The sequence below is a fragment of the Symphalangus syndactylus genome, chromosome 5 (genome assembly GCF_028878055.3).
Source record: "Symphalangus syndactylus isolate Jambi chromosome 5, NHGRI_mSymSyn1-v2.1_pri, whole genome shotgun sequence".
NCBI lineage: Eukaryota > Metazoa > Chordata > Mammalia > Primates > Hylobatidae > Symphalangus > Symphalangus syndactylus.
In genome coordinates this window covers 29,520,119-29,547,714 of record NC_072427.2, presented here as the reverse complement: position 1 = coordinate 29,547,714, position 27,596 = coordinate 29,520,119, and the positions used below count along the sequence as shown (strand labels likewise).

Below are 27,596 nucleotides of genomic sequence, written 5' to 3'. Positions count from 1 at the left end.
GCCGGAGCGCTGCGCTGGAGACCCGCGGGGTGGGGGCTCGGCTGGGCTGAGCCCCGGAGACGCCAGGGTCCCGCCGCGGCGCGGGCGCCGATCGCACAGGGAGGAGCTCGCTTTTTTTTTTCTTTTAAATCATACCTTTTAATTTTCTGTTTGCAAAGAAGTAAAATATAGCAAATACGTAACCCGGCAGCTCTGTGAGGCCCCAAAAAGAAGGGTCCAGAACGCTAGGTGGGTAAGTTTGCTTTTGAAAAACATAAAACTTCTGTATTTTCCAGTCCCTCCCGGCTCCGTAGTGCGGAGTCGAATACATTTTCAGATCTTTTTCCTCAACCAGATCTTTTTTCTTGGTAATGTTTGATCATTATCTGACAGAAATTACTACTGATGTCACTCAGTGAACGGCTTAGCACTGACCATCGGCTTAGTGTAGAAACGATAAGAACAAGACATGAAAAGGTCAACATCTCCAGGCAGACACTGAGAGGTGCACAGGAGTTATGTGAAGCTCATTCAGAACCATCGCGACCTTCTGTGTGACTTTTACTTCAGCGTTGCTTCATTTCACAACCATGTGAGAAAATACTCTAGGGTGATTCACTAGGACACATCTTTTTTATCACTAATTTTTACTTAGGAGAATAATTTCAGCTCGGCAATGCCAAGAGAGTTTCTCAGGATTATCTGCTAGGAGAGTTCGGGCAGACCAATGAATACAATGCCCTAAGTTGATTTCAAATAGCTCCCAAACATATTATGTAGTCAGAATGTAAAAGTGTTGCAAATATCTTTACCGTAGACCTTAAAAAGTTAAATTTAGGTCAGGTAAACTTTAATTAAGTCTTTATTTAAGATAATTCAAGAGCTGGAGTTAACATTTTTCTTTCAGATTCGTATTTCCTTAACATGAAAAGTCAACAATGAAAACAGAATAAGTTATTTTATTACAAGAACAAAACAGACTTGCTAATTTTATGTGTACTTTCACCCATATTACAAATGCAAAGTATATATTATCATAAGATGGAAGTTACCAAACTCCAAGATATTCTGCATAAATGAAATAAACTCAACTTCCAAAATTAGCAAGTAGAACATTAAAGTATCTACAGTCATTATAAATAGTGTAAAGTACATGCCATATCTACAGTGTGGGGAGAGTATAAACATGTGAAAATGAGTTCTTAAGGAACAATTAGAATGTTTGCTTGAACAATTTAAAATATTAACAAGGGTACTCAAATACAGAATCAACCAAAGCATTTATTTTTTCTCTTTTTTCAAGAAAAACTGTCGAGCTTCTTCCCAGGCCTGCTGAGGAAATCTGTTAGCCAGCTCAAGATAGTCTTGGGAACCAAGGCATTTCCCTGAAAGGGGAAAAAAGAGAAACAAGTTAAATAAAAGAGGGTTAAATTCTTTGAAGATTCATAAATTAAACTTATTTTGATATCTGAGTATAAAATGGAGATATCCACTTCAAATAAACCATGACACATTTTAGGTAAATAAGGTGACTGATCTATGTGTATCAATCTATCTGTAGTATAAAATATATGACATATATTTTAACCACAATCCAGTTTGTACTTTAACATATTCAGACATTAACCCCTATATAAATTACAAAAAAAGATGTTTTTGGACTCCACAATGAGAAAAAAATTAGCAACGAGGCAAGCACAGTGGTGCACGCCTGTAGTCCCAGCTATTTGGAAGGCTGAAGTCGGGGGAATGCTTGAGCCCAGGAGTTAGAGGCTATAGTTTGCTATGATCGCACCTGTGAGTAGCCATTGCACTCCAGGATAGGCAACATAGAGAGACCCTGTCTCAAAAAAAAAAAAAAAAAAGAACAAACTAAAATGACAGTCCTATATTCTATCCTTAAGTCAGCCATGAAAGGGGAAAACTGTATGTAAATGATGACGTTTTCTGAAAGTCTATTTAATTTAAAACATGAATGTAGTTTAAGGATATCTTTAAAATTATTCAAATATGGCACTGCCTATCTAACAAAGCAGTAGGAATGAATGATAGGAGCTTTACTGGCCAGTGACGTAGGTAAAGTAAACAATCGCAGCTAGACAGGCAGTAGGTATTTGAAGACCAAAATTCTTCCTGGGCAACAGGAATGTGGTATTACCAAGAGCTGCTTTTATACTTAAAGGTTTACCTGGACAATGAACTCAAAATATCTTGAGACATTTTATGAGGACTTAATCTAGGCAAAAGGGGAGCAAATATCCAAGGTGCAAACTGGCAACTTAGTGAGGCATCATCATTTAAAAAAAAAATCAAGCAACATATTATGAGCTGTCATTAACATAGTGATGACCCCTTCTGAGCAAAGGAGAGACCAATTCCCCTTTTGTGTTCTGTGGGTTAAGCCTACTGTAACTGGGGAAAGCATGAAAATCAGGGAAGATGGTCCCTTGGAAAAGAAAGAAGGTTGAGACTTCCACAGGCCTCAGTCCACCAAGCAGACAGAGGCAGCTTCTGGAACTGTGTCTTCCAGACAATGTAACAAATTGTGACTCATCTTTATGATCAGGAGAAAGAGTAAGAAAAAAATGCTTATACTTCTTAGTGGCAAACAAAACAAAACAAAACTGCTGTACAATTGAAAATAAATACATTAGATTTTTCTAAGCATTTTAATTTATTCAAAATGAAATTGTTTTGTAAGAACAGTAACACATTTTGCTGATTTCTCTCAAGTATCCTCCAGTAGTTAAAACAAAACAAAACAAACAAAAGGGCTGTGACTGGGTCAGGGCAGAACTGAACTTGCAGACTAATTCTTGCTCAGACAGATGGTACCGACAAGGATGTTGACTTGAATTTCTGAAAAGTTGCATAGCTTTCTGTTTAACTTTTCTGGGTGCCTGAGTCAATAAAACGTCTTTTTTTTTTCATGATATTGTAATAGCTTTAGTTATATTTTATTCTGTGCACTTTTCAACACCTGTCCACTGTAGAGGACTTTGTGTGTGTGTGTGTGTGTGTGTGTGTGTGTGTGAAAGAGTCCAAGGTAACAACCCCACCCCCACCAAGTAAGGGTTTCTTCTTGGGTGCCCTAAAGGGTCCTGCTGGGAGTGTACCTCTAAATGGCCACTTTAAAGACTATCAAACTAATGGAAGAATTGAAGAAGATCTGGATTAGGGTCTCATTCATCAGAGATGCTGTCCTAACAGCCAAAGAGCAACTTGTACTTCTCAATTACAGTCTGGGTAGCAGAATATTTAAAAAAGTAAAAATGCGGTAAAAATTCTAAATCTCTAACTCTGATCACAGCAAACACCCCAGCAGGAATGCTATAGGAAAAAAAAAACAAAACTTGTAAATCTTTTGCCCTGGACTTTGCCAATTAGATGACTTTTTCTCTACGTAAAACAATTATTTTCAAAACAAAAGCTCAACTACTTGAACTTAGGGGGAAATTGTGGGCTACTATTACTGATAACTTTATTCTGAACATGGATAAGGAACCAAACCTATGTGATTTCAGCATTTATGTGAGAAATGTGGGCCAGTATTAATGATCTGGCTCCTGTATTACAAAGCAGCTCTTTAGTAATTATTCACCTTTAATATATCTTGCATGAAATGATTATAAATTATACAAAGATATTTGTGCTTTTCTTTTACTCCCATAGATTTCTATACATATTTGGATGCATTCATGCTTCATGACAAAATTGATTTCTTTACTTACTGAAATATACTTGGTATCTGAATCTCAAATATTTTTAGGTTATGTATAAAATTGTACATATAATGTAACAGTTGCAGAGGAAAGGATAAGAAAGATGTCCATTTGGCTAACAAACACATGAAATTTAATTTCAATAGAGACATACCTTTGGGTTGGTAAGGCTGGTTTTCTGCTTGACCTGGAGTCTGTGCCAAATCCTGTATGAGGAGAGAAAAGTGTTTTTCTATCAATGCTATGAACAGAGAATTTCACTAAGGGTGGCTTTAAATATACTTCTGATTCATGCAACCACTTTTGTATGAATATTTTGGGGTCCAAATATAAAAGCTGAAGAAACTGATGTTACGTAGTCCAGGTTCTCATAAATTTAAACCAAATAGTAAAGACTTACATCTTGCTAAATTATCACCAGGGGACAACTTGCTGCCTACTTTGGAAATTACAACTTTTTATCTAATAAACTAAAATTTAAGCCAAATTTACTATCTTAAGATTTTAATCATTTTTTTAAAAAGTACAAATATAAAAGCCCTATGTATTCTGCAGCTAAATCTTAAGGTCTGGTAATTTTGCACGTAGATGGAAAATGAAAAATGTAATATAAAATATGTAAATCTTCAGAAACCTAAGACAACCAGCTGCTATTTTAATATTATTTTCTAGTAACTCAGTTACAATGTAACACATAGAGACCTTGAGGAACCACGTTATAAACTAAAATCCTATCTATATTCATTCTCTTGAGCACAATTATTTATAGAAAAAAAAAACTTGATTTAACCCCACAAGTCTAATATGCTATTTGAAATAAACAATATAAGAAATTTTTTTAGCATTTACAAAATTTATGTGTTACAGATTTTTTTTGTAATAGAGAAAGGTAGACTTAGTACTTTGTGATCAATATCAGATAAACACAAGAAATATATATAATCTTTTGATCCTGATATCATTTGTATCATTATAAGTCATTGTCTATGCAGTTGAAAACATAAGGAACTAAGCTGATACAGATGTGAAATTGGTTTCGCTCAAACATCACTGTCTTTGTTGAGGCCTCTCTGCCCACATCATAAAAACCTGCGCATCATCTCCCTGAAGTCCCTAGCTACTTTTCCTGCCTTTTCTCCCCAGCACTTATTGCCATAGCACTTTGCATAGTATCTGACATACTATTTGTTTTACTAATTTTTTTTTGTCTTTTGCTTGACTCTTCTCCACTTTAATGAAAGATCTGTGAAGGCAGGAATTTTTATCTGTTTTATTTGTTGCTGTATTTGCAGTGCCTAGAGCAGTGCCTAGCACACCTTACACACTCAAAAATTAACTGTTCAATAAAAGAATGAATAATCTGAATTTAGAAAGAGCACACTCTTAAAATTATCCATAATGTATTTGTCTTTTCTTTTTTTTTTTGATGGAGTCTCGCTCTGTCACCCAGCTTGAAGTTCAGTGGCATGATCTTGGCTCACTGCAACCTCTGCCTCCCAAGTTCAAGCTACTCTCCTGACTCAGCCTCCCGAGTAGCTGGGATTATAGGTGCCCACAGAGATGGGGTTTTACTATGTTGGCCAGGCTGGTCTCAAACTCCTGACCTCAAGTGATCTGCTCACCCCGGCCTCCCAAAGTGCTGGGATTACAGATGTGAGCCACCACACCTGGCCCATAATGTATTTTCTATTTAATTTAATCCTAAGGCTCTAAAAATATATGAAGAATCCTAAGTGTTGATATGATGTTATATACTGTAAAATTTTCTTAAGATATTAACTATAAGACAGTTTTTGAAATCCATATTTGTAGATCTAAATATCTAACTTTTTTTTCAGAAAATAAAGTAGATTCAGATAGAACAATTAAGCCAAAAACAAAACTTTTCTAACATAATTGATCTAGTTGCATTTATTAATTATCTAATACAGGATGGTTTGGAAAACATAAACTTTGAAATCTTGTCTAAGATGAAGAGGGCTCAGAGAACTCCTTAGCTATCCTCTAGTTCCCAGCCAGCTGGGCACTACCATATCCTTTTGACAGCGATAGATGTATATTCACCAGAATATGGAAGAATACTAATCCAGAACTCTGCTTTCTGTTTCATTATTCTGAAGACCAGAAAGTACTGTCTACTCATCACATGTGTGTCATGGAGCAAAAACACATCTTATGGTGGAACATTTGAAAGAAATGGGAGATTTTCAGCAAATAATGCTCTACAATGACAAAAAGAAATTCAAAGGATGAGTTAGTAGCAAATGTTAAAGCACAGTCAACTTGGTTTTTCAGCTGAGTTAATTTAGATGTGGAAACAGTACTTTGCTATGGCACTAATTCTGATTCTAGCCCTACAGAATTTAAAATATAAGGCTGTACTTAAAAGTTGTTTTACATTAAAAAAATCAATATAACAGGTTTTTATTTTACACATATATGAAAATCATATTTATTTAAAAATGTACAAATAAACTAATTTTAATTCATCTTTCTTCAGCAATTATCTATTTCCTATAGTTAGAATAAAAGCAAGATAAACACGATAGTTACAGCCTTAAAGAAGTCTGGCAGTCTTTCAAAAACATTTCCTGAATACGGGTTACCGTACTCAGGAACTGGAAAAGTATCCTTTCTTTGAAATCCTCCAAGTAGAAATTATACAACACCCAATCGCAGTTCCAGTAATATTTCAGAAACTATGCTGATATTTTAGAAATTAATTTTGGAGCACATAAATATGTGAAGATTTTAAAAGGTAGTATGGAAGGCAGAAATAAACAGCTGGCTTACTTTTACATTTCTGTCACATTAGTTTACACATAAAGCTAGACAATTAGGTATAATGTAGAAGGTACCTGAATGAAAGTGGCCAGTAAAACACAGCTCATCTCTTGCTCCAGAATGATCTTGTTCTGATGGTTGTTGTAACAAGCAGCGATAAGTGAAGGGAACAGTACTTTGATCAGCCGTGGGTCACTGAAATACTGGAAGGGCAACTGGCAGAGCTTCTGCAGCACTGTGGGGTGGCGGCCGGACTGCACGATCACCTGAAATGGAGGAGCGGCCCAGGTCAGCTGCCAAAACGCCCCAGCTTGTCCCTCACCCGCCTGCACAGTGTCGGCTAGAACCATGGAAAACATGCTGAAGGAGTGTAAAGAAAAAGACTCCTAACTCCATACCAGAGCTTAATTTAAGTGATACTTGAAAAGAGGAGAAAAAAAAAAAATCTCATTTCCCAACTTAAGGAAAAGATCCTGAAAGTTTTGCACTCATTGAAAAGTTATTATAATCCACGATGAAAAGTGTAGCTGCCATGGAGTAAGGACGCCTATGAAATAGATTCAGAATGCACATTGCTTTAACAAAGTGCTCCCCACGCCCCCTTAAAGCAGAGTAATCACATTCCCTAAAACCTGCAAAGAGCTCACTCGCAAGAAAGTAAGGCCCTGCCCACTGCAGTCTTCCCCTAGCTTAGCTCACTGAATACACTCAATGCAGACAGATCTATTCTGTATGCAGGCAGGTCCAAGAAAGAAGGTAATTCTAAGGAAAATGGGAACAGTTTCAAAAAAAGTTATAGGCTCCAAAAGACCCTTCCTCCAATCTATACTTCTTATCTTTGTTTCCATCAGTGCCACTGAGTCTAAAAGGAGAATTGTTTAGATAAATGAGACTGTTGTTTTGAAGCAGTCTAAGTTTACAACTGTGTACATTTAAAGAAATAGGGCAATGCAACGAATGGGCTTGCAGGGAAGCAGTCTTAATTTACTCCCTAGGCCTCCATGATAAACTAAGAAATGTCAAAATTAGATCTGTTTCAAGTAACCTTGATTAGACAGTTCTAATATGAGAGGGCTGGGTGACCCAAAGCCCACTTCGTGGTATAGGAGGAAGCTCCTAGAAGGTTAGGAACACTGTAAACCTAAGGTCAGAACTGTAAATTGTACTTGGAAAAACACAATTTTACAGGTACACACCCAGACAGGACTACATTCAAATGAAAACCAGAAGGACAGAATGAAACAGCAGAGGCAGGAGAAACATAAATTACAGGGATTTACAAGTTTTCAAAGTACTTTTAACAATACTTTAAGAACACACTCTCAGATGATAATGCAGTTTAGTTTAAGAACAAAATCAACAAAGTAATAGTTCACATATTTTCATTCAATAGCTAAAATGACATCAAAAGCCTTTAGAGACTGTTGATAGGGACTTGTTAATACCTTAAAATCCAGAAGGAATTTTAAAGACTTGCACTGTGTGACAATTCAGCACATGGCTATGTGCTGCCATTTCTGACTCTGGCTGAGAAGAATATGCCCTATCATTTACTTTATTGATAAAGGCATTTACTTAAATCTTTATTTTAACTATTAGCTACAAATTTTGTAACACAGCCAAATGTTCACCACATTAGAATTTATGATGGTATGATTATTAGAAGTCTTCTTTTTTTTTCCCTCCTTGGACAAAAATTAAGAACAAGTTTTTTCTTTAGAACTTCACTGTTAAAACGCTATTATTGGAAGATTTGCTAATTGAAAAGATATTACACTGGCCAGTCTGGCTGGCGCAGGTACAATGTTAAAGACAACTCCTGGTGCCTGGCATATCAGCACAGAACATGGAGAGCTTAACTGGAAGTTACTCCATTTGGGCTCCTGAACCTCACTGGGGTGAGGCAGAGCCCCTTAGGGACCTGTTGGTTCCCTCAAGGAACAGAGCTAGTTATCAGCTGCCATTTACAGAGCGAGTTTACAGAGATGACCAGCAGTGCAGTGAGATGACTTGCCAGAAGCCATTACTTTTAAATCCCTGGACTGCAGAAGGTGCAAATGGATGTAGGCAGTTTGGTTACCTTGGAGTTCTAAGGAGCTTTACCCATTGGACCACCTATGACAGGACTTAACCAGGCTACAGGTAAGGAATCTACTAGGACTGATGAGAACCCCCAACCCTACCACCCCATGGCTTGGTTATGAGCCAGAATGGGACATCTAGTCTATGCTGTCTTTCCAACATTTTAGACATTGTGGAGACAGGATCAGGAGGTTCAGGAAGGGGCCAGCCCACAGCACTAACACTCAGTGGGCTAATTCAGGTGGGCTTGTGGCACAGAGGGTGGCAGTCTGATGTCATGAGCACAGATGAACCATCAGCTGAGCTGGACTAAGCACTACCCTTTGGGGCAGGGGGCAGGACTGGGAATGAAAACAGCCTGACCTGAATGATCAGGGTTTTGAGTAGGGTTGTCTTAGGGGCTTTTTGAAAGATGTGGAGATGACAGCAGGGCTCAGTTTTATTTCATGCCACCATTCACTCTTAGGCGTTAGGTGGTAAAATGTCACTTGGACTGCTTGAGCTTTCCAAAGTCAGTGGAGTCATCATGGGATATGAGAGTCTTGCTCAATGAACAAAATATGCATAATTAAGAGACATCTCAGATTTACACTATGGTGTTCTCTCCATTTGCCTTACTGATGGAGCTGTTACTAAGTCAATAACTGTTGGTCTGTCACCTTTGTCCAGACAAAGGGCTGCCCATAAGTCCTAAGGCAGGCAGGCACCATCGTGAGCCTGGCCAGCCACCTGCCTCATCTTTCAGAGTGCACAAGGCCAACACAAACATAAAGGGGCTTCCCACAGAGCCTCCTTCCTAAGCACTGCACCAATGGCAGGGAATGGACTACCTGTAGATTTCTTTGGTGGCCACACTCATCAGCTAGAGAGAGCAAGTAGGGAGCATGCATGGCCTCAATAATAATGAGAAGCAGTCTTTCAAATATGATGCCCACCTTCAGATGCAGAGTAGGGCTCTGAGGAAATCAGCGGAATTTCCAACAACATTCAGATCAAAAGACATTGAAATGGAACCTTGTTCTTGGATGTGATTCTTAAATAGGTGCTAACTAAAGAGCTAGGAGATCTGGGTTCTTTTATTTATGTACCAACTGGCTTTGTGACCCTGGGCAAATTGCTCCATTGCTCTGGGTTTTAAGGTGGTGAATTTAAAAAGAAGTAACCTTTTTATTTACATCACACACACACACACACACACACACACACACACACACACACCCCTATGGCCACTCACCTACCTCGCTTAGGTGAATAAGCTCAATTTTCACAAAGTGTATACACTGGTGTCACCAAGTACCCAATTAAGAATGAGAATATGACCCAAAATGCTGGATCTTTAAATATATTCTTTTTGACATACAAATGGCCAACAAGCATATGAAAAAATGCTCAACATCACTAATCATCAGATGAATGCAAATTAAAACCACGATGAGATACCATCTTACACCAATCAGAATGGCTATTATTAAAAAGTCAAAGAATAACAGATGTTGGCAAGGATACAGAGAAAAGAACGCTTATATGCTGTTGGTGGGAATGTAAATTAGTACAACTTCTATGGAAAACAGTATGGAGGTTTCTCAACCAAAAATAGAACTACCAACTGGATATCTACCCAAAGGAAAATAAATCATCATATAAAAAGGATACTCACACTTGTATGTTTATGACAGCACTATTCACAATAGCAAAGAGATGGACTAACCTAAATGTCCATCAACAGATGACTGGATAAAGAAAGTGAGGTATGTATGTGCACATATAAATACACCATAAAATACTACTCAGCCATAAAAAATGAAATCGTGTCTTTTGCAGCAACATGGATGGATCTGGAGGCCATCATCTTAAGTGAAATATTCAGAAAGTCAAATACCACATGTTTTTGCCTGTAAGTGGGAGCTAAATACTGTGTACACATGAACATCGAGAGTGAAAGAACAGAAATGGGAGGGAAAGGTGGGAAAGGGGGAGGAGAGTGAGGAATGAGAAATTACCTGATGGGTACAATGTATACTATTCAGGTGATTGTTACACTAAAAGCCCAGACTTCATCACTATTCAATATGTCCGTGTAACAGAAATACACTTGTACCCCCTAGTTTATTTTAAAAAAAAAACATGGGAGACACACATAAAAATAAATCAGTAAATAAATATAATCTTTCTCACTGAAAATTACATTCCTACATTTTGAATTTGGGACAAATCATATGGAAACTCTTTGACTAAACAGAACACAAGAGAGAGTACTTCAAGCCTTCCTTGGAGCTATTCCTGATCATTCTCTGGAGAGAAGACCGTAGGTGCATAGCTCCCCTTTTGGTCTTCAAAGCAGAGGCTAGTGGACACCTGGAAACCGTACATGAATTTTCAGTGGAGGGAAGAAGTTTATAGATTCAATACAAAACTATCTTAGTTGGCTTGGGTTGCCATAACAATATACCATAGACTGGGCCACTTAAACAACAAACTTATTTTCCACAGTTCTGGAGGCTGCAAGTCTGATATCAGGGAACCAGCATGGTGGGGTTGGTGAGGGCCTTCCTGGTTTGCAGACAGCTGCCTTCTTGCTATGTGCTCACATGGTCTCTCCTTGGTGAGTGCATTTAGAGAGCGAGATCTCTCCTTTCCTTTTAAAAGGCCATCAGTCCTATCGGATTAGGGCACCACCCTTACAACCTCATTTAATTACCTCCTAAAAGCCCTATCTCGAAATACAACTACACTGCAGGTTAGGGCTTTAACATATGAATTCTGGTAAAAGAGTTCAGTCCATAGCACAATCCTGGTCATTTCTCATCAACCTCAGCCAGAATTATGTTCCATTAGAAAGGCTACCATCTCTAACCAGGTGCACTTCAGAGTCAGTTGAGTGGCTTTTCCTGGGCCAACTGTCTCTCAGTGGCCACAAGCCACGAAGCTACAGCTCAAGAGTGCTGGTGTTAGGCAGCCGCGGGCTCTAGGTCTGGCTCTGCCCCCTGATCTGCTATAGTCACTTAACTAATTTGAGCCTTAGAGTCTTTATAAAATAAGGGTAGATGGCAGCCTTCAGGATTTAGATGAGGATCCAGTGAGACAGTGTCTGTGACCATAAAGTACAGAACAATGTTAGTTATGAGTGTTTGGTTAGCTGACCAGTTCTGCTGCTCTGAGTCTTCTCCTGCTAGACCTGAAGCCCCCTCCCAGTGTGAGGCTTCCTAAATGCTTTCAATCATCTTGCCCCCCTCCCCATCAGCCCAGCTCCATCTCTCCATAAGGACTACTCTTCAGAGCACAGGGTCTGGCAGAGGCAGGCCCCACTCTCTGGCTGGGACTCATCAGCAAGTTTCATGCCACGTGGGAAGCCATTGCTGAGGTCTCTCCCTGGCCCTGCCTGCATGAGAGAGCTGTGCAAACAGTGATGGGGCTGCCAGCCAGGATCATGCAGTGGCAGAGTAGGAAATGTATTCTGACAGCTCTGAAAAGAAAATCCAGGAAAAGCATGATCCAAGAAATACAGGTAAGTGGTACAAAGAAACAGTGGCTTAACTTACTGTGCATGTGTGTGTTTTGAGGCTGTTGTGTTAGACTTGTCAACCTGAAAACAGAGCAGGAAGAGCCAAAGCTAATAGGCTGGTGTTGTGGGTTCCTGATTGAGAGCAAGGATGAGCTTCCCTTGAAGCACTTAAGGAAATCCTTAAGCCCAGGAAGTCTTCCCAGGCAGCACAGCCAAAGGCAGCCTTTCTTTTTCAACCCAAAGACATGGTAGCAACTATCACAAAACTAAGTGTATGTAGCTGAATCCCAAGTTCCAGAAGGACAGGAACTATGTTTTTGGTACTGAATCTTCCATTGCTCTGCTGAGGGCTAGGCACTGAAAGAGGGCCTCAAAGTTACTGGAATGAATGAAATAAAGTGACAGGCGGCCCCTAGTTAACAAACTAATTGGTGCCTTGCCTTGGGGGAGAATCATATCACATCTTGTCTCATGAAATACAGATGGCATGTTTTGGATTGAAGGCTTCAGTGGTGTCTACATCACCTTAGGTCTGCACATCAAGTCCTTGAAGAATAGATTTTGTGATAAGCTGTCTCTTACCCTAGAAGGAAATTAGGATTAGAATCCTCAGGATCCTGGGCACCAACTCAGGGATCCCTGGTCTGGTTATAAGAAGAGTTCTGGAAAAGCCTCCTCCTTTTGCAGGTATGGGCAACACTGGTGTTTCACTTGGTATGAAGGAATTCAAGGCCTTCTAGGACAATGCTTTGCCAAAACCTCAGTTAACACAGCAGAAAACCTGTTACTGGCAGAGATGGTACTCAGTAGGCTATAAAGCCCCCCTACCTACATTATCCAAGTCTCTAAACTCTGAAATGGTCAGACAGGGATGACTATACTCTTACAATAGGGAAACTAATGCTCAGAAAGTTCAAGAGAGCTTGTCCCGGGCCCTCCAGCTAGTCATTAGTGGAGCTGGGCTTAGCAATCAATCTCTTATTCTGAATGCTGGATTCTTTCTCACCTCAAAGGCCCATCTACAGACACTGGACTCATGAGACCACTCCTTCCTGGGCAGAAGGGCTCTCTGTCACTAGGTCTGAAATCACTTCCATGACTGGCTGCCAGCCAGCTTCTTGCATGGCTCTGCCAGCCCGGATGAAGATGAGGATGACATACTGCCATTCAAATAAACAAACCAACTGACACAGATTTAACTAACACAAAAGACTTTTTTTCAAAAACCTATACTCTTCTTGGCTTGGTATCAAATAACCAGTTCTTGGTTATGTGCTGGCTGTGCCAAGGGTTTGTCTCAAATTATCAGATGTAAGAACTTGAAAGAGAGGAAGGGTTGGTGATGGGGCTAGATTCTCAGGAGTGAACTGTTGGAACACATGACTCCAAATTAGTACTGTCTTAGGATGGCCATTTATTTGGATGCCTTCTAGAGCAGCCTTGACAGGTTTTGAGTGCCTTGCAAAACTGGTCTTATATTTTTGAAACAAATGCTATCATGTCAAATATATTTGTAATATTAATACTTGGAATTACGTGTATAGTGTTACCCAAAATTTAAATTAAAAAAAAAAAAAAGGAAAGTGGAGGTGGCATAGTGATTGGTCACGAATCTGGATTAAAAATGCAAATTCTCCTGGAGAGAGTTTGCAGATTTCACATTTGTAAAATGACAATTGTCACATTCGCTCCATAAAATTCCAAGGAGTGGCTAGGAAGGCCCATGGAGAGTCTATCACGTTGTATAAATGTAAAACAGCCTGATTCCCTCACCCAGAGGGACCTTTTCCTCTAACTGTGACCACATGGAATTCAGTCAAGAACGTGAAAAGAAGCAAGCAGGCCTTTGAGCAGAGAGATTAGTCCATTCATCAAATATTTGCTGGGCATCTACTCTAGCCAAGCATGGTGTGAGGCACTGGGAATAGAATACTGAACAAATCAGAGACATTCTTGCCTTCACAGAGTGCCCAGTTTTTCCACAAAATCCATGCCAGTTACTTATAAGAAAGTCTTCCAAGCTCCAACTCAATCTACCAAGTCACATTTCAGAAGCAAGTCTAATAAAAGTGGGCTTTCTGGCCTAGAGTAGACTGAAATCAGCAATTAGAAAGGACACTGCTGGTTTAAGTAAATTGACAAGAGGAAGAAGCACCAGCTGACATTAGTAAGTGAAGGCGTGAGAATTAAAAATATTTTAAGCAGACATGAGAATTCAAAAAGTTGCCTAGAATCATTTGGTATAAAAGTATCTCTACCCTTTTCAGTTGGTCTTCAGAGAGCATTACTGTATTGTAGTAAAATATCTTATTAATTATAACCAGTTATCCTTACTTAGCATGCTACACTTTAAAAATCTGCTTCCACATACCTAATAATAGTAATGTGGCTTAGCATCACAGTAGGAACTAATTTCTTAAGGCATCAAAAAATACATAATATATTCAGCATAATTGGTTTAAGATGGAAGGAGACATCATAATATTGTAAAAGGGACTGGAAAGTTATGTTAAACACTTTTTTTTTTTTAGATGGAGTTTCACTGTTTTCGCCCAGGCTGGAGTGCAATGATGCAATCTCTGCTCACTGCAACCTCCACCTCCCGGGTTCAAGGGATTCTCCTGCTTCAGCCTCTCGAGTAGTTGGGACTACAGACACCCACCACCATACCCAGCTAATTTTTGTATTTTTAGTAGAGACAGGGTTTCACCATGTTGACCAGGCTGGTCTCGAACTCCTGATCTCAGGTGATCCACCTGCCTCAGCCTCCCAAAGTGCTGAGATTACAAGTGTGGGCCACCGCGCTCAGCCCACATACTGTTTTTTAAAGGTAAATTTGGTCATCTGAAAAATTCACTTATATGGAATAGTTTACTCCCTGACCATACCAAACCATGACACTAAATTATAAAAATAAAGTAGAAAAAGGTCTGTAGTAGTTTCTTGCTCCCTCTTTTTTTTTTTTTCGAGATGGAGTCTTGCTCTGTTGCCCAGGCTGCAGTGCAGTGGTGCGATCTTGGCTCACTGCAACCTCTGCCTGCCGGGTTCAAGCAATTCTCCTGCCTCAGCCTCCTGAGCAGCTGGGATTACAGGCATGTGCCACCATGCCTGGCTAATTTTTTTATTCTTAGTAGAGATGGGGTTTCACCATGTTGGCCAGGCTGGTCTCAAACTCTTGACCTTGTGATCTACTCACCTCGGCCTCCCAAAGTGCTGGGATTACAGGTGTGAGCCACCGTGCCCAGCCCTTGCTCTCTCTCTCTCTCTCATATAATCTACGTACATAATAGATAAACCCAGGACGTCCTACAGTAAAATTCCCAGCTCTTTAGAACTCACTTATATTCAAGGAAACAAAACAGAAAATGGTCAAGTTCTGTTTTACCTACTTATACTCTGCCTCTTCTGATTTTGCTAAGACCTAAGAGTGATCCTGCATTTTCTCCTTATTTAGGAGAACTCCATCAGTGGTTTTAGAAAGCTCTCCATATTGTGTTATTTTTATTAGTTGTTTTTTTCCTCAGAAGGCCCTCTGGCAAGTTTCTAAACACTTATGTCACTGGGACCCCAGCACTGTGCCTGCCAGACCAGAAGACAGAACCACATACGGCCCTGCTCCAGATACCAGAGCAGTTGTTTAGGCAAAGACAGACTGCTATGAATCCCCAGTTTCAGCAGTCTCAAGGCTGTCTGCTCTGTAAGGATAGTGGTTAAGCACCCTATATTCACTGCTGTATTCCTAGTATTTGGCATAGTGTCTAGCACAGTGTCTGGAAAACAACAGGTGTTCATTAACTATCTGGGGAATTAATGACTGAGGACCAAATCCTTACTCCAGGGAGCCTGTACGTACCACACCAGAGCTCTGGGCCTATCCATCCCGGGCCTTCAAGGACTCAGATAACACCATCTTTCTATGTGTGAGAACAGCTAGCTGGGTATTTTGGCCAGCACCCTAACTCGTCCAACAGCCTCTTGGCACAGTGCTACAGAGAGGAGGGGTAGGGTGGGGCAGAAGCAGCTTCTTTCTGCTGGCTTTGTAAGCACCTGTCAAAACCTAAGGCCTAATCAGTTCCATTGGTTGGTGTGGTAGGGTGAGTGGTACATGGAGTCAGAAACGTAAATAGTTAAATTTCACCAGGGCAAATTCTTTATGCCTAAGAATTCTTGTTTTACTTTTTCCCTTGTCAGAGACAAGGTGTCCTTAACAGGGGCAAAAGTAGGTGTCTAGACATCTAAATTCATTAAAAAAGACAGCAGAGAGAGTTTGTAAATCACTGGAACAAAGAATATTTTTCTAGCAGAGCAGAAACAAAGTAGTTGCTGCATTCCTCTCCACAAAACTGGTCCTGCTACAATGCTATAGTAAAAAGGCAGCAGCTGCAGTGGCCAGGCTAGGCCAGTGCAAGAGCCAAGCATCTCTGTCCACATTGCTCTTGCCAAGTTTGTCACACCTGGAGACCAGGTCTAGGAGCAATATGACAAAAGGGTCCTTGAGGCCAATGACATCTATGTGTCATAAAGAATACGGCATGCCCCAAACACAGACACCTTGCTTAATCTGATGCCTTGGGGTTAGGGTAGGGAGGGTACAGAAGTGGCTTCATTTTAATATCACAGGAGAAAAGTTTGAAGAGTCTATACATATACATAATCAAGTCAAAATCAGAGCAGAGAAAACACAAAGAGTCCTTTGGCTAGCACTGCAAACAAATTCCCATCCTCCCAGATCTGCTTCTTCCATTAGATGATTTCCAAACTGAGATTAAGTACAGCAACCTTGGCAGACCATGTGGGAAGTAGGCCCTTTAAGCACTAGCCTTCTTCCTGGTGGTCCCAGGGATCCACTGCTCTCTAGCGCCAGCAAAGTGTCAAGGACGAGGAGGGATGAGAGAAGGGAAAGAGGAAAGAAAGTAGCCAGGATCACCAGAAGAAGCTAAAAAGCCAGTAGTTGGGGGCTTGGCCTTTTATAGGCTTTGGAAACCAGGTGATTGTAGAGAAACAAGGGCTTTTCTCATGTAGTGAGGGGTGAATGGCTGTTTTGCTGTGTCCCTCCAGGGAAACTGAGTGAGATGGCCCCTGACCAGCTGCTGTCTGCTTCCTATGGGAAAAGGCTGTGTGCTGGGTACCAACAGCAGAGGAATGCAAAAAAGGCTTTTCCCCTCCTCAAACATCATTCTATTCCTGCAGGGGAGAATAATGCTTCAAAACCAGGGACGCTTGTTTACAGCCCTGGGGCTTCAGTGTGGAAGTCTGATGCCCACCTACCATTCTCCATATCGGGGACTTTGGGACATAGTCTGAGCATATCATTCTCCTGCTTGTAACACTTAGGGACTCCTCATCTCTGAGGAGATCAACCCTCAAGTTCTTGGGTCGCTCCTGACCTGGACCCTGCCTACCTCTTTAGTCTTAGCTCTTGTTTCTCCTACATCCTGAGCTCCAGTTAGAATAAACAGCTTGCAGTCCCCTGAACCTGCCAGGCCATTTTACATCTCAAACCTCTGGCATAGATCCAGGTTTGTTAATTATTTCCCCCAGCCCCGAGAATGTCAGCAACTTGAGGGCAGGGACTTTGTTGATTTTGCTTCCCACTGTATCCTGGATGTCTGAAACAGTGCCTGGCACACTGCAGGCACTCAATAAATGTCTGCTGAAGGAAGGAATGAGTCTCAGCACTGAAGGCACTGCCTCTGGCTGTGGATGTCACAAGGACAAGGTTTGGGTTGTGTTCATTTCTGCATCTCCTAGTACATGGTTTGACATAGTGTGGGCATTTTGTAAAAGCTGATAAATGAGAGAAGGAATGAGTGATGAATGTTCATAGGGATGAAAAGCTAACAATACTGGCATTTCTCCAAGAATGAGTTACCTTCCAGTCTTCTGTTCTGTGTTAGGGCCTCTTTTTCCTTCTTTCATGTTGTCTATTCTGTGAGAAGAGTTACCTTTTAAATGAAGCATATTTTAAATTCTGTTCAAACACAGCACAAGAAAATTGGGCTAGATTTTCTCAAAGACTTGGCTAGGCTAAAAGTCATGGGCTCTACAGCTGATCAGGGATGATGGCAGCAAGTGCTGCTTCCATTTTAATTTACATTTGAGAAAGAACCCTATCTATAGAACACTGACCTTGTAAATTATACAGACTCACCATATCATCATAAATTTGAGAAACTACTTTATTTTGGATTTTTTTTTTTGTATATTTGCATTATCTGTGTCTCTTTTACCATTGGGGCTGGGGATGGGAGGAAGGCTGGTCACAGAAAGCCCTGGATAATATATCAGGAGGCCTGGTTCCAGTGACCTGGAGTAAGTCCTTCTCCTCTCTGGAAATGAGGGGAGTTGGAATAGATGATCTCTGAAGGCCTGTGAACCTGCAGACATAATATAATCCTGTACTATGGGCAATCATGCACTTACGCATCCTATGTTGCCCATACCTGTGTAGGTACGACATTTAAACATGGTGAAAAGAGAAGGCGCTTATAATATTTTTTTCTTACAAAGGAAAAAAGTCATCACATAAAATATGCCACCCCCAAAGTCTCAATGAGTACCTATTCTGATTTTCTAATCTAGCTTATTTAAGAAAAGAGAACTGATTACTTACATACACACACATACACACACACACACACACACACACACACACACACACACACACACTACCGGAAAGATTATGTCCATTATAGACTAACGGGATATGTGCATGGAGGCACAGGAAGGTGGGTAGATGAATGGACAGCATTTAATGATGCCTTAAAATTCAAAGGTTCCAAGTAGGGTTTGGACCTTTCCTGTGAGAACTGAGGACAAACTTTCCTTACTATGGAGCTTTTGGGTGGTATGAGAACAAAAGGGTTAATAAATGCAGAGCACGGGCTGACAGGTTTTCTGGTCATAACCTAATAGCTGCCAGAGAGCATGGATACATTCCACGGAACATTTATGGGCTCTCCAGCACTAGTCTATGACAATTTTATTTAATCATAAAAATATAATAGTCATCAAATCTTTTTGGAGTTTCCAGTTTACTGCTTTCTCAAGTGAAATAAATGGTCTCTCGGATTTCTTCTGCTTTCATCTCTCTGCTCTAAGTATAGTTGGATAAGGTTCCAATTAAGGCCCATTAAAGGTTCACATTGATTCATTGAGCCATTTTCCAGTTTCTTTTCCTAACACAATCTCAATGCACCTCTGAGTTATCTCTGTGGTGTGTTTTCAGTTTAGCAGTTGCCCATTAAAATAATTATTTGGGTGTGAGGTCTCCTTCCCTCGCACTTCTATAGCCCAAGGTGGTGAGTGGAGATTCCCCTTCACTGCCTTCCAGACAAGAAGAGGTTTATCACCTGTCAGGTATGTCCAGGTGAACCAGGCATGCCCCTTTGGGAAGGGGAGCTGGCAGCTGACCAGAACCAAACTGATACTCCAAAGTCCCCTTGGCAGCGGTGTCAAAACAGTGTTTTGAGTGGCAGCCCTGAGACCCTGAGGCGGGAGGATCCTCTGTACTTCTACATGTTTTGGTCCACAGAGGAACCCTGTAGGCAGAGGTTTCTCACAGGTTCTCCACAGATGGGGAACCATGTTCTGACAGCTGGTCTGGCCATGACTTCCCAATTCATCTTATAATTATATATTCTTCCTCTATCAGAGCTGAAAGCCTTCTTCAGAGCACCCAGGCTAACTCTTTATACAGAGAGGAAACTAAAGCTCAGAGAAGGGCAGTGACTTACCCAGGGTCAAACAGCTGTAAAGCTGTGAAAGGAACCAGCAGTCCTGACTGCTGTACCAACGTTTGTTCCATTGAGATGGGCTTTCTGTAACTGATGAGGGTCTTATATAAAATCTCCTATCTCAGGAGAGGTGTTCCCTGTGATTACAGCTTAAGCCTTTACACAGTCTATCTCAGAGTGATTTTTATTACAAACGCCCCCTCTGTGGCTGAAGACCAAGGCAAGCCCAGAAAAATTGGTCATGAATTAAACTTTGACAAAAGATTCCTTCTGGCCTCATTTTCTTGTGTTGATTTGATACCCCAATAGAAGATTTTCAATTGAGCAAAGGATAACTGAGGTTCATGCACACTCCTGACCTGGCAGCAGCTCCTCGGGCTGGCTGCTGCCTACCTCAGTTGACGTCCTGGCAACACAGCCACTCAGGCAAGCCAGGAGTACCTTCTGACCTCTCAGAGGTTTGTGGAGTAAAAACTGTATCTAGTGTGAGCATGTGGCACTTTGAACTACCCTTGTGTGGAAAAATTCACTAAAACAACGAGGAAAATAAAAGGTATCTTTTATTTGGACTCTGTGAAGTTGGTAACTTTTAATGCAATTGGCCAAAATTGCTAACTGGCAAATTTCTCCATTCTTATGTCAGCCAGTTCACTCATCAGAAGTCTCAAAATAAATATTTAGGTATAAATTATTTTTAATTAAGAATTTTTGTTCTACTTTTGGAAAAAAAACCCACATTTTTTTCTTTGGTGCTATAATATTGAGAGTAACTTGGTTCCAAAATGGTTGCATTGCTGAAACTCTGGCTCTTCCTTAGACATGATGTATTTCTATTTTACGAAAGGAACGTATCTGTCACACAAAGAAAGAAAATACAGAAAGCTGAATGCTTGTGTGACAGCTGAATGCTTATGTGACAGCTAAAGAAGAAGCTGCCAACTCTGGGAGAACAGAAAGGCCTTGAGTGCTGGAGTTGCCACTCTGAGCCCACCACCGCAGCCTCCATTCACGAACTGGGATGGGGCTAGGGGAGTTTACCAAGTGGGTGTGACCTAGGACTGACCATCTGCCTTTGAGGCAAAGAGCGAAGTAAGAATGTTTGAGCAGGAAATTAAGCCACCTCTAAAAGTTCTAAATGCTGGAATGGGATTCTGGAAAACTGCCACTCTTAACACACAATGACTCTAGGAAACCACTCCTTATTTCGGTGAGCAAGGAAACACCCAAGGTGAGTACAGCAGATTCATTTTCGGAATTTGTAGTCAAATTAACGTTTGGGGTTTCTCACTAAGCCACTGAGTTACAAAAGAGCTGGAAAATGCATGGCATGCAGCTCAGGCCGAACCGAGTTTCGCGAGTTTCGCTGTCCAACTTACTTGCCTGTTCTGATCCGCCCAGAAGCTTTCAGGAGCCTTTGGCAGGGTGTAGTGCAGAGCAGACAGTTACATGATCAGCATGGACTTCACTAGAGAGAGCTAGATGGGGGTAGGGGGGTCAAGGGGATCCTTCCTTTCAGGGATCACAAGAAACTCCAACTCTGATATCTGCAATCTATGGGGCCTTTCCAAATGAAAAAGCCAGTTGCTAAATAAAAGTATGCAAAGGTGCATATTCCCAATATAGTAATATGCAGGCAGTCAAATCATCAGTCATTTGAGTTAATTTAATCATCAGACCACATTTAATTATCTAACACAAAATGTAAATAAAGTGAAGGGTTGACAGCACATACTAATTATGTTCATTATAATAATTAAATGGGAAGGAATTTAGAAAGAGTCAAGAAAATGCCATAAAATACAGGGAATCTTTTGATTAAAACAACATTTTAATTAGAAACTGCAACCCTATAGGAAACAGAAGATTCATTCCATCAAGGATGGGGCGTCATTTTTATCATCCAGGTTTCTCTTCTCAAGTCATCCTTGGTATCAAGGGGCTCAGTCTTTCCAGTTAATAGACTAAATGGTGGCAAATAAAAAGTGCCAATCCTTTATGCAAAGCAGTTACCTAATCAAACAGTAGGCTGCAGCAGGCTTTCAGGATGCCCTGTCTTATAAAGACACAAGCTATTTTCCCAGTAGGAAATCTATGATGCCCTGTCGACAAATTGGCTCTGCAAATTAACATGACTTCTGACTAATGATAAGGAAACATTAAATGAATTGAGCATCTAATTTCTCCTGTGAATTTCCTCTGATTTACAGAAAGTGGCAATAGGCGAAACAGATTCACTTTCTTAAGTATAGAAGTGAGGTGGAAACTCACTGAACTGCCAGTGGTGAGGCTGGGCTCTGCCAATTCTCGCTTGACAAGTTCTTTTCCTTCTCTGAGCCTCAGTTCCTCCACCTACAATATGAGGGAGATGGACTAGATATCTCCCAGAGCCCTTCTAGGATGAAGGCGCCATGAATCTATGACTGAAGAAGCTAAGGCCAGTGCTGAAAACTAAACTTACCACATCCTCTTAGCAAATGCTCACTTAGCAAATTACTGGATTTCGTGGGGGCAGTAGAAAGGGAATTTAATAGAACTAGTTTTAAAAGTGAAATCAAACTAACAATTAACCTTTCAGTTATAGAAAACTTCCCAACTCTATTGGGATATGAGCAGTTATCACCTCAGCAAGCTTGTGGCTATTCTTAGACCCTGCCCTTACCCCGCAGCTTGACTGGCATGGAGCACAGCCATGAGCTGGTGAGCATAGCCTTTACTGCATGTAAAACAACTGTGGCTGAAGATGGCATCACAGAGCAAGGTATGTGACATCTCACCTGTAAGAAGTCTGCTTATAAGTGTCTGTCATTGGACTCCCTCTACCAATAGTGAGGAGCCAAAGTATACTGAGTTTTTAATGGTAAGTTGCCACACAGTGGGCAGGCAGCTCATTAAGCTGTCTGCTGCTGATGGGATCTGGAGTAGGGTAAGGAAAGTATGAAAAACCACAAAATAGCTTGGAGTCCCCATGAGATCAAAATGCTGCTCTGTGGTTCTAGTTTCAGCCTTTAAAATGTCACAGACTCATGGAACTCACAGGGGAGGTCATCTAGTATAATCCACTTCTTTTTTGTTTACTTCATTGTGTAAAATATGTATAACATGTAATTTACCATTTCAATTTTTTTTTTTTTTTAAAGACAGAGTCTTGCTCTGTCGCCCAGGCTGGAGTGCAGTGGCGTGATCTCGGCTCACTGCGACCTCTGCCTCCCGGGGTTCAAGCGATTCTCCTGCCTCAGCCTCCCAAGTAGCTGGGACTACAGGCATGCACTACAGCACCTGGCCAATTTTTGTATTTTTAGTAGAGATGGGGTTTTGCCATGTTGGCCAGGCTGATCTCAAACTCCTGACCTCAAGTGATCTGCCTGCCTCGGCTGCCCAAAGTGCTGGGATTATAGACTTGGGCCACCACGCCTGGCCCCATTTCAACTATTTTTAACCCCACAATTCAGTGGCATTAAGCATATTTGCAATATTGTGTAACTATCACTGCTATCCACTTCCAGAACCAATTTGCTTCTTTGTAGAGTCAGTGATGCTCATACCTCAAGAGGGGAAAGAATTTATCTATGATCACACAGCTAATGGCAGAGCTGGGGCTAGAACCCAGGCTTTCTATCTTTAAATTGTGGTCCATTTCTACTCATAAAACATGTTCATTTACACTTTCCAGATCTTTATGAGTCTCCCTGAATAAGGCACACAGATAGGCCCTAGAAGCTTTCCATTCAGCATCTAAGGGACAGAATGGCAGTTTCTCAAATGGACTGTCTTGGTGAACCCGCATCATCTTCTATACCCCCCACCGCTAGCCAAGGTACTCTTCAGTGATCACTAGTGGATGGTACCTGTTACATGCCTGGCTTTCTTAAGCAATGTAAGATGAAATGAAAAGTACACTGAGTTGGGCTTTGCAAAACCTGGATGCTAGCCCTGATCTTTCATAGAGAAATGATTCTCTGTGTCATTTCAGGGAGCTTGCTTTATCTTTTAGAAGCCCAATTGCTCACCTGTCTGTGAGGTAAGAATAATTCCTGTACTTAGAGCCTCACTAAAGTGCTACTGAGGTTCAAGAGACAAGAGATGGGAAGAATAGTATAAAGAACTCTATAAATATAAGGTATTTCTACCTTATAACATTTCTCTCTCTTTTTTTTTTTTTGTTGAAACAGAGTCATGCTCTGTCACCCAGGCTGGAGTGCAGTGGCATGATCTCAGCTCACCGCAACCTCTGCCTCCCAGGTTCATGCGGTCCTCCTGCCTCAGCCTTCCCAGTTGCTGGGATTACAGGTGTGTGCCACCATGCCTAGCTAATTTTTTATTTGTAGTAGACACGGGGTTTCACCACGTTGGCCAGGCTGGTCTCGAACTCCTGACCTCACGATCCGGCCATCCTGGCCTCTCAAAGTGCTGCGATTACAGGCGTGAGCCACCACGCCTGGCCTCTACCTTATAATATTTCTAATACACGGCCAGGCGTGGTGGCTCATGCCTGTAATCCCGGCACTTTGGGAGGCCAAGGTGGGCAGATCACCTGAGGTCAGGAGTTCGAGATCAGATTGACCAACATGGAGAAACCCCGTCTCTACTAAAAATACAAAATTAGCCGGGTGTGGTGGTGCACACCTGTAATCCCAGCTACTCAAGAGGCTGAGGCAGGAGAATCACTTGAACCCGGGAGGCGGAGGTTGTGGTGAGCCAACATGATGCCATTGCACTCCAGCCTGGGCAACAAGAGCGAAACTCTGTCTCAATAAATAAATAAATAAATAAATAAATAAATAAATATTTCTAACATAAATATTATGCTTAGAAATATCATCTCCATAATGTGCAGTGTCTCAGCTTCTTACAATTACTATCTTTTCTATAAGCTTCTTACTTCTCTACTTTTTTTTTTTAAATCTTGTTCTTTCTTCTCATAGATTGTTGCATTTCAGCAACTGCCCCAGATCTAAACTGACCTCTGTAATCTTCCCTCAAATCAGAAGTGGATGTCCAGTTTAGTATTCAATCCTTCTGGGAGGCAAGGTGTTGAAACACAGGGTCTGGCTTTTTTCACTTTTCTAATTTCTTCCTCAGCGTGAGCTTATCTCTCACCAAGGATCTTCAAACCCCACTGTATCCTCTTCTTCTCCAACTGACAAGTGACAGGGTCTCAGTCTGTTCCTCCTCCTTGTATTGACCAGTGCTCTCTCCACCCATTTCATCTGCTTTTTTTCCCATCCCAGCGTGCCCAGTCATCACTTTCCCACCATGTCCAAGTCAGGTCTTACATGCCATCTCCAAATATGAGTCCCCCATCCCTGATACTCCTTAACTCAGAGCCCAGAGATGCCAAAATTGTGTGTTTTATCTAAAGGAGAGGATTAGTCTGTGGTCCAGCATCAGCAGAAAAACTGTCTGAAATCCCATGAAATTCTGAGTTCAGTAAGTTTATCATAACAGAGTTCGTTTAAGCAAAAAGTTTTAAACCATCCTTAATACGAGACACACTGAAAGAGCTGAACTTTGTCCTGCAGAAGTGCACACAGCAAGATATTATCACATATACAAATTACTCACCTCTTTCAAAGGCAGCAGGCAGTGTCTTGATATATGATAAACAATTTAAGTATAAAACAAGACATTTTTAGGGAAACCATGAATGTCCATACAAGATAAAGCCATACAGCCGTTAAAAATACTTAACGAAGATTCTGATATAATGTTAAGTGCATAAAGCAGGACACGAGCATTTGTACAGTATGAACTCAGCCATGTAAAATTACTCATAGAAAAGAGGCTGGAAGGGAATCTGCCAAAATGTTAACAGTGGCTATCTCAGATAGTGAGATCAGGAATAACTGTGATTCCATTTTTTTCTTTATACTTGCCCTGTCTTTTTCTTTTTCTTTCTTTCTTTCCGTTTTCTTTCTTTCTTTTTTTTTTTTTTTTTTTTTGAGACAGAGTCTCGCTCTGTCTCCCAGGCTGGAGTGCAGTGGCGCGATTTTGGCTCACTGCAACCTCCACCTCCCACGTTCAAGCAATTCTCCTGTCTCAGCCTCCTGAGTAGCTGGGATTTCAGGTGCCTGCCACCATGCCCAGCTAATTTTTGTATTTTTAGTAGAGACAGGGTTTCATAATGTTGGCCAGGCTGGTCTCGAACTCCTGACCTCAAGTGATCCACTCGTCTCGGCCTCCCAAAGTGCTGGGATTACAGGCGTGAGCTACTGAGATGGCTGCCCTTTTTCACAATAACTAAAATCAGAAAAATAAAATCAACTTTTAAGATAAAATAAAAAGCAATTTAATAGGTTGAATGGATGCACATGAAGAAAAAAAAAATCTACATGGATGATTTCCCTCAACTTTCCTTCCTCTGAGCAGTTTGTAAGAGATCTGTGAACCTACTAGGCCTGGTCCACAGAGAGGACACAGCATCCCCATCAGGGAGTGTTTGAAAGGGAAGGACACTATCTGTGCTGTAGAGGTAGGAGGGGAGAAAAAGCTGCCATTTACTCTCCTGGCGACAGGGTCTGTAAAAGGGGAACTTTTCTGTGTATAATATTCTGGTAAGGATCCAAACTGTCTATATTTTAGCCACGGGAATCTTTCTAAAACAGACTGCTTATTCCTGCAGTGCAGTTCAGGGAATGCACTGAACATACACTTTGCCTCCATGCTTACTTGAGGTATTAGAGGCATCAACAATCATCTAGGAAATACAGAGCAGGGCTTAGTGTCCCTTTGAACCCAGATGGCTGTGACTTCTGAGTTCTTGGGCCTGCCTTATTTTTTTTTTCTTTTTTCTCCTTCTCAGGAAAGCAATTTCAGCTCTCATTGTGCAGCTTCTCACCTTGTACTTGGCTCTGCCACCACAACCATCTCTTTTATTCCTGCCCAGATCTAGTTTGCTGCAGGCTAGATAAACCTTGCAAACACACTTGTTAGAGATTTGCCTACAATAAAAATTAGAAAGTTTAGAGTAAGGCTAGGCGCGGTAGCTCACACCTGTAATCCCAGTACTTTGGGAGGCCAAGGTGGGTGGATCACGAGGTCAGGAGTTTGAGACCAGCCTGGACAAGATAGTGAAACCCTGTCTCTACTAAAAATACAAAAATTAGCTGGGTATGGTGGTGGGTGCCTGTAATCCCAGCTACTCAGGAGGCTGAGACAGGAGAATCACTTGAACTGGGAGGCAGAGGTTGCAGCGAGCCGAGATCACGCCACTGCACTCTAGCCTGGGTGACAGAGCAAGACTCTGTCTCGAAAAAAAATGAAAGTTTAGAGTAAGAGTTAAGGGGTTGTTCAGAGGCTTTTTTTTTTCTTAGCTACAATCTATACAGTTAAGGTTGGCTGAGTAGGCTTTTTTTTTTTTTGAGGGAGTTTCGCTCGTTTCCCAGGCTGGAGTGCAATGGCGCGATCTTGGCTCATCACAACCTCTGCCTCCTGGGTTCAAGTGATTCTCCTGCCTCAGCCTCCCGAGTAGCTGGGATTACAGGCACACGCCACCATGCCCGGTTAATTTTGTATTTTTAGTAGAGATGGGGTTTCTCCATGTTGGTGAGTATGTGGTCTCGAACTCCCTACCTCAGGTGATCCACCTGCCTCGGCTTCCCAAAGTGCAGGGATTATAGGTGTGAGCCACTGCGCCCGGCCAAGTAGGGGGCTTTAGATAAATAAGGTTGTCAGGAATTACTATTTGATATGCTAGTTATGCCATAATCCTGGTTTCAAAGATAAAGAGAAATAAGGTACTTTATTATTAGTAAAAAATCGATAACATTTTCCAACATCTTAAAAAAGCAGAAA

At 41.2% G+C, this 27,596-nt stretch overlaps 1 protein-coding gene across 14 annotated transcripts in view; it reads right to left on the bottom strand.

The window, feature by feature from the left end:
* Window positions 1-823: 823 nt before the first annotated feature.
* SCAPER (S-phase cyclin A associated protein in the ER) overlaps window positions 824-27,596 on the bottom strand; it is a 581,035-nt gene continuing 554,262 nt past the window's right edge. For all 14 annotated transcript variants that reach the window (XM_055277642.2, XM_063638678.1, XM_055277646.2 and 11 more), the window contains 3 exons: window positions 6,560-6,751; window positions 3,856-3,907; window positions 824-1,364 (listed from right to left, as the gene is read on the bottom strand). In XM_055277642.2, coding sequence (XP_055133617.2) covers window positions 1,261-1,364; window positions 3,856-3,907; window positions 6,560-6,751 — 348 coding nt within the window. In that variant the 3' untranslated portion in view covers window positions 824-1,260. The remainder of the gene's footprint in view (window positions 1,365-3,855; window positions 3,908-6,559; window positions 6,752-27,596) is intronic.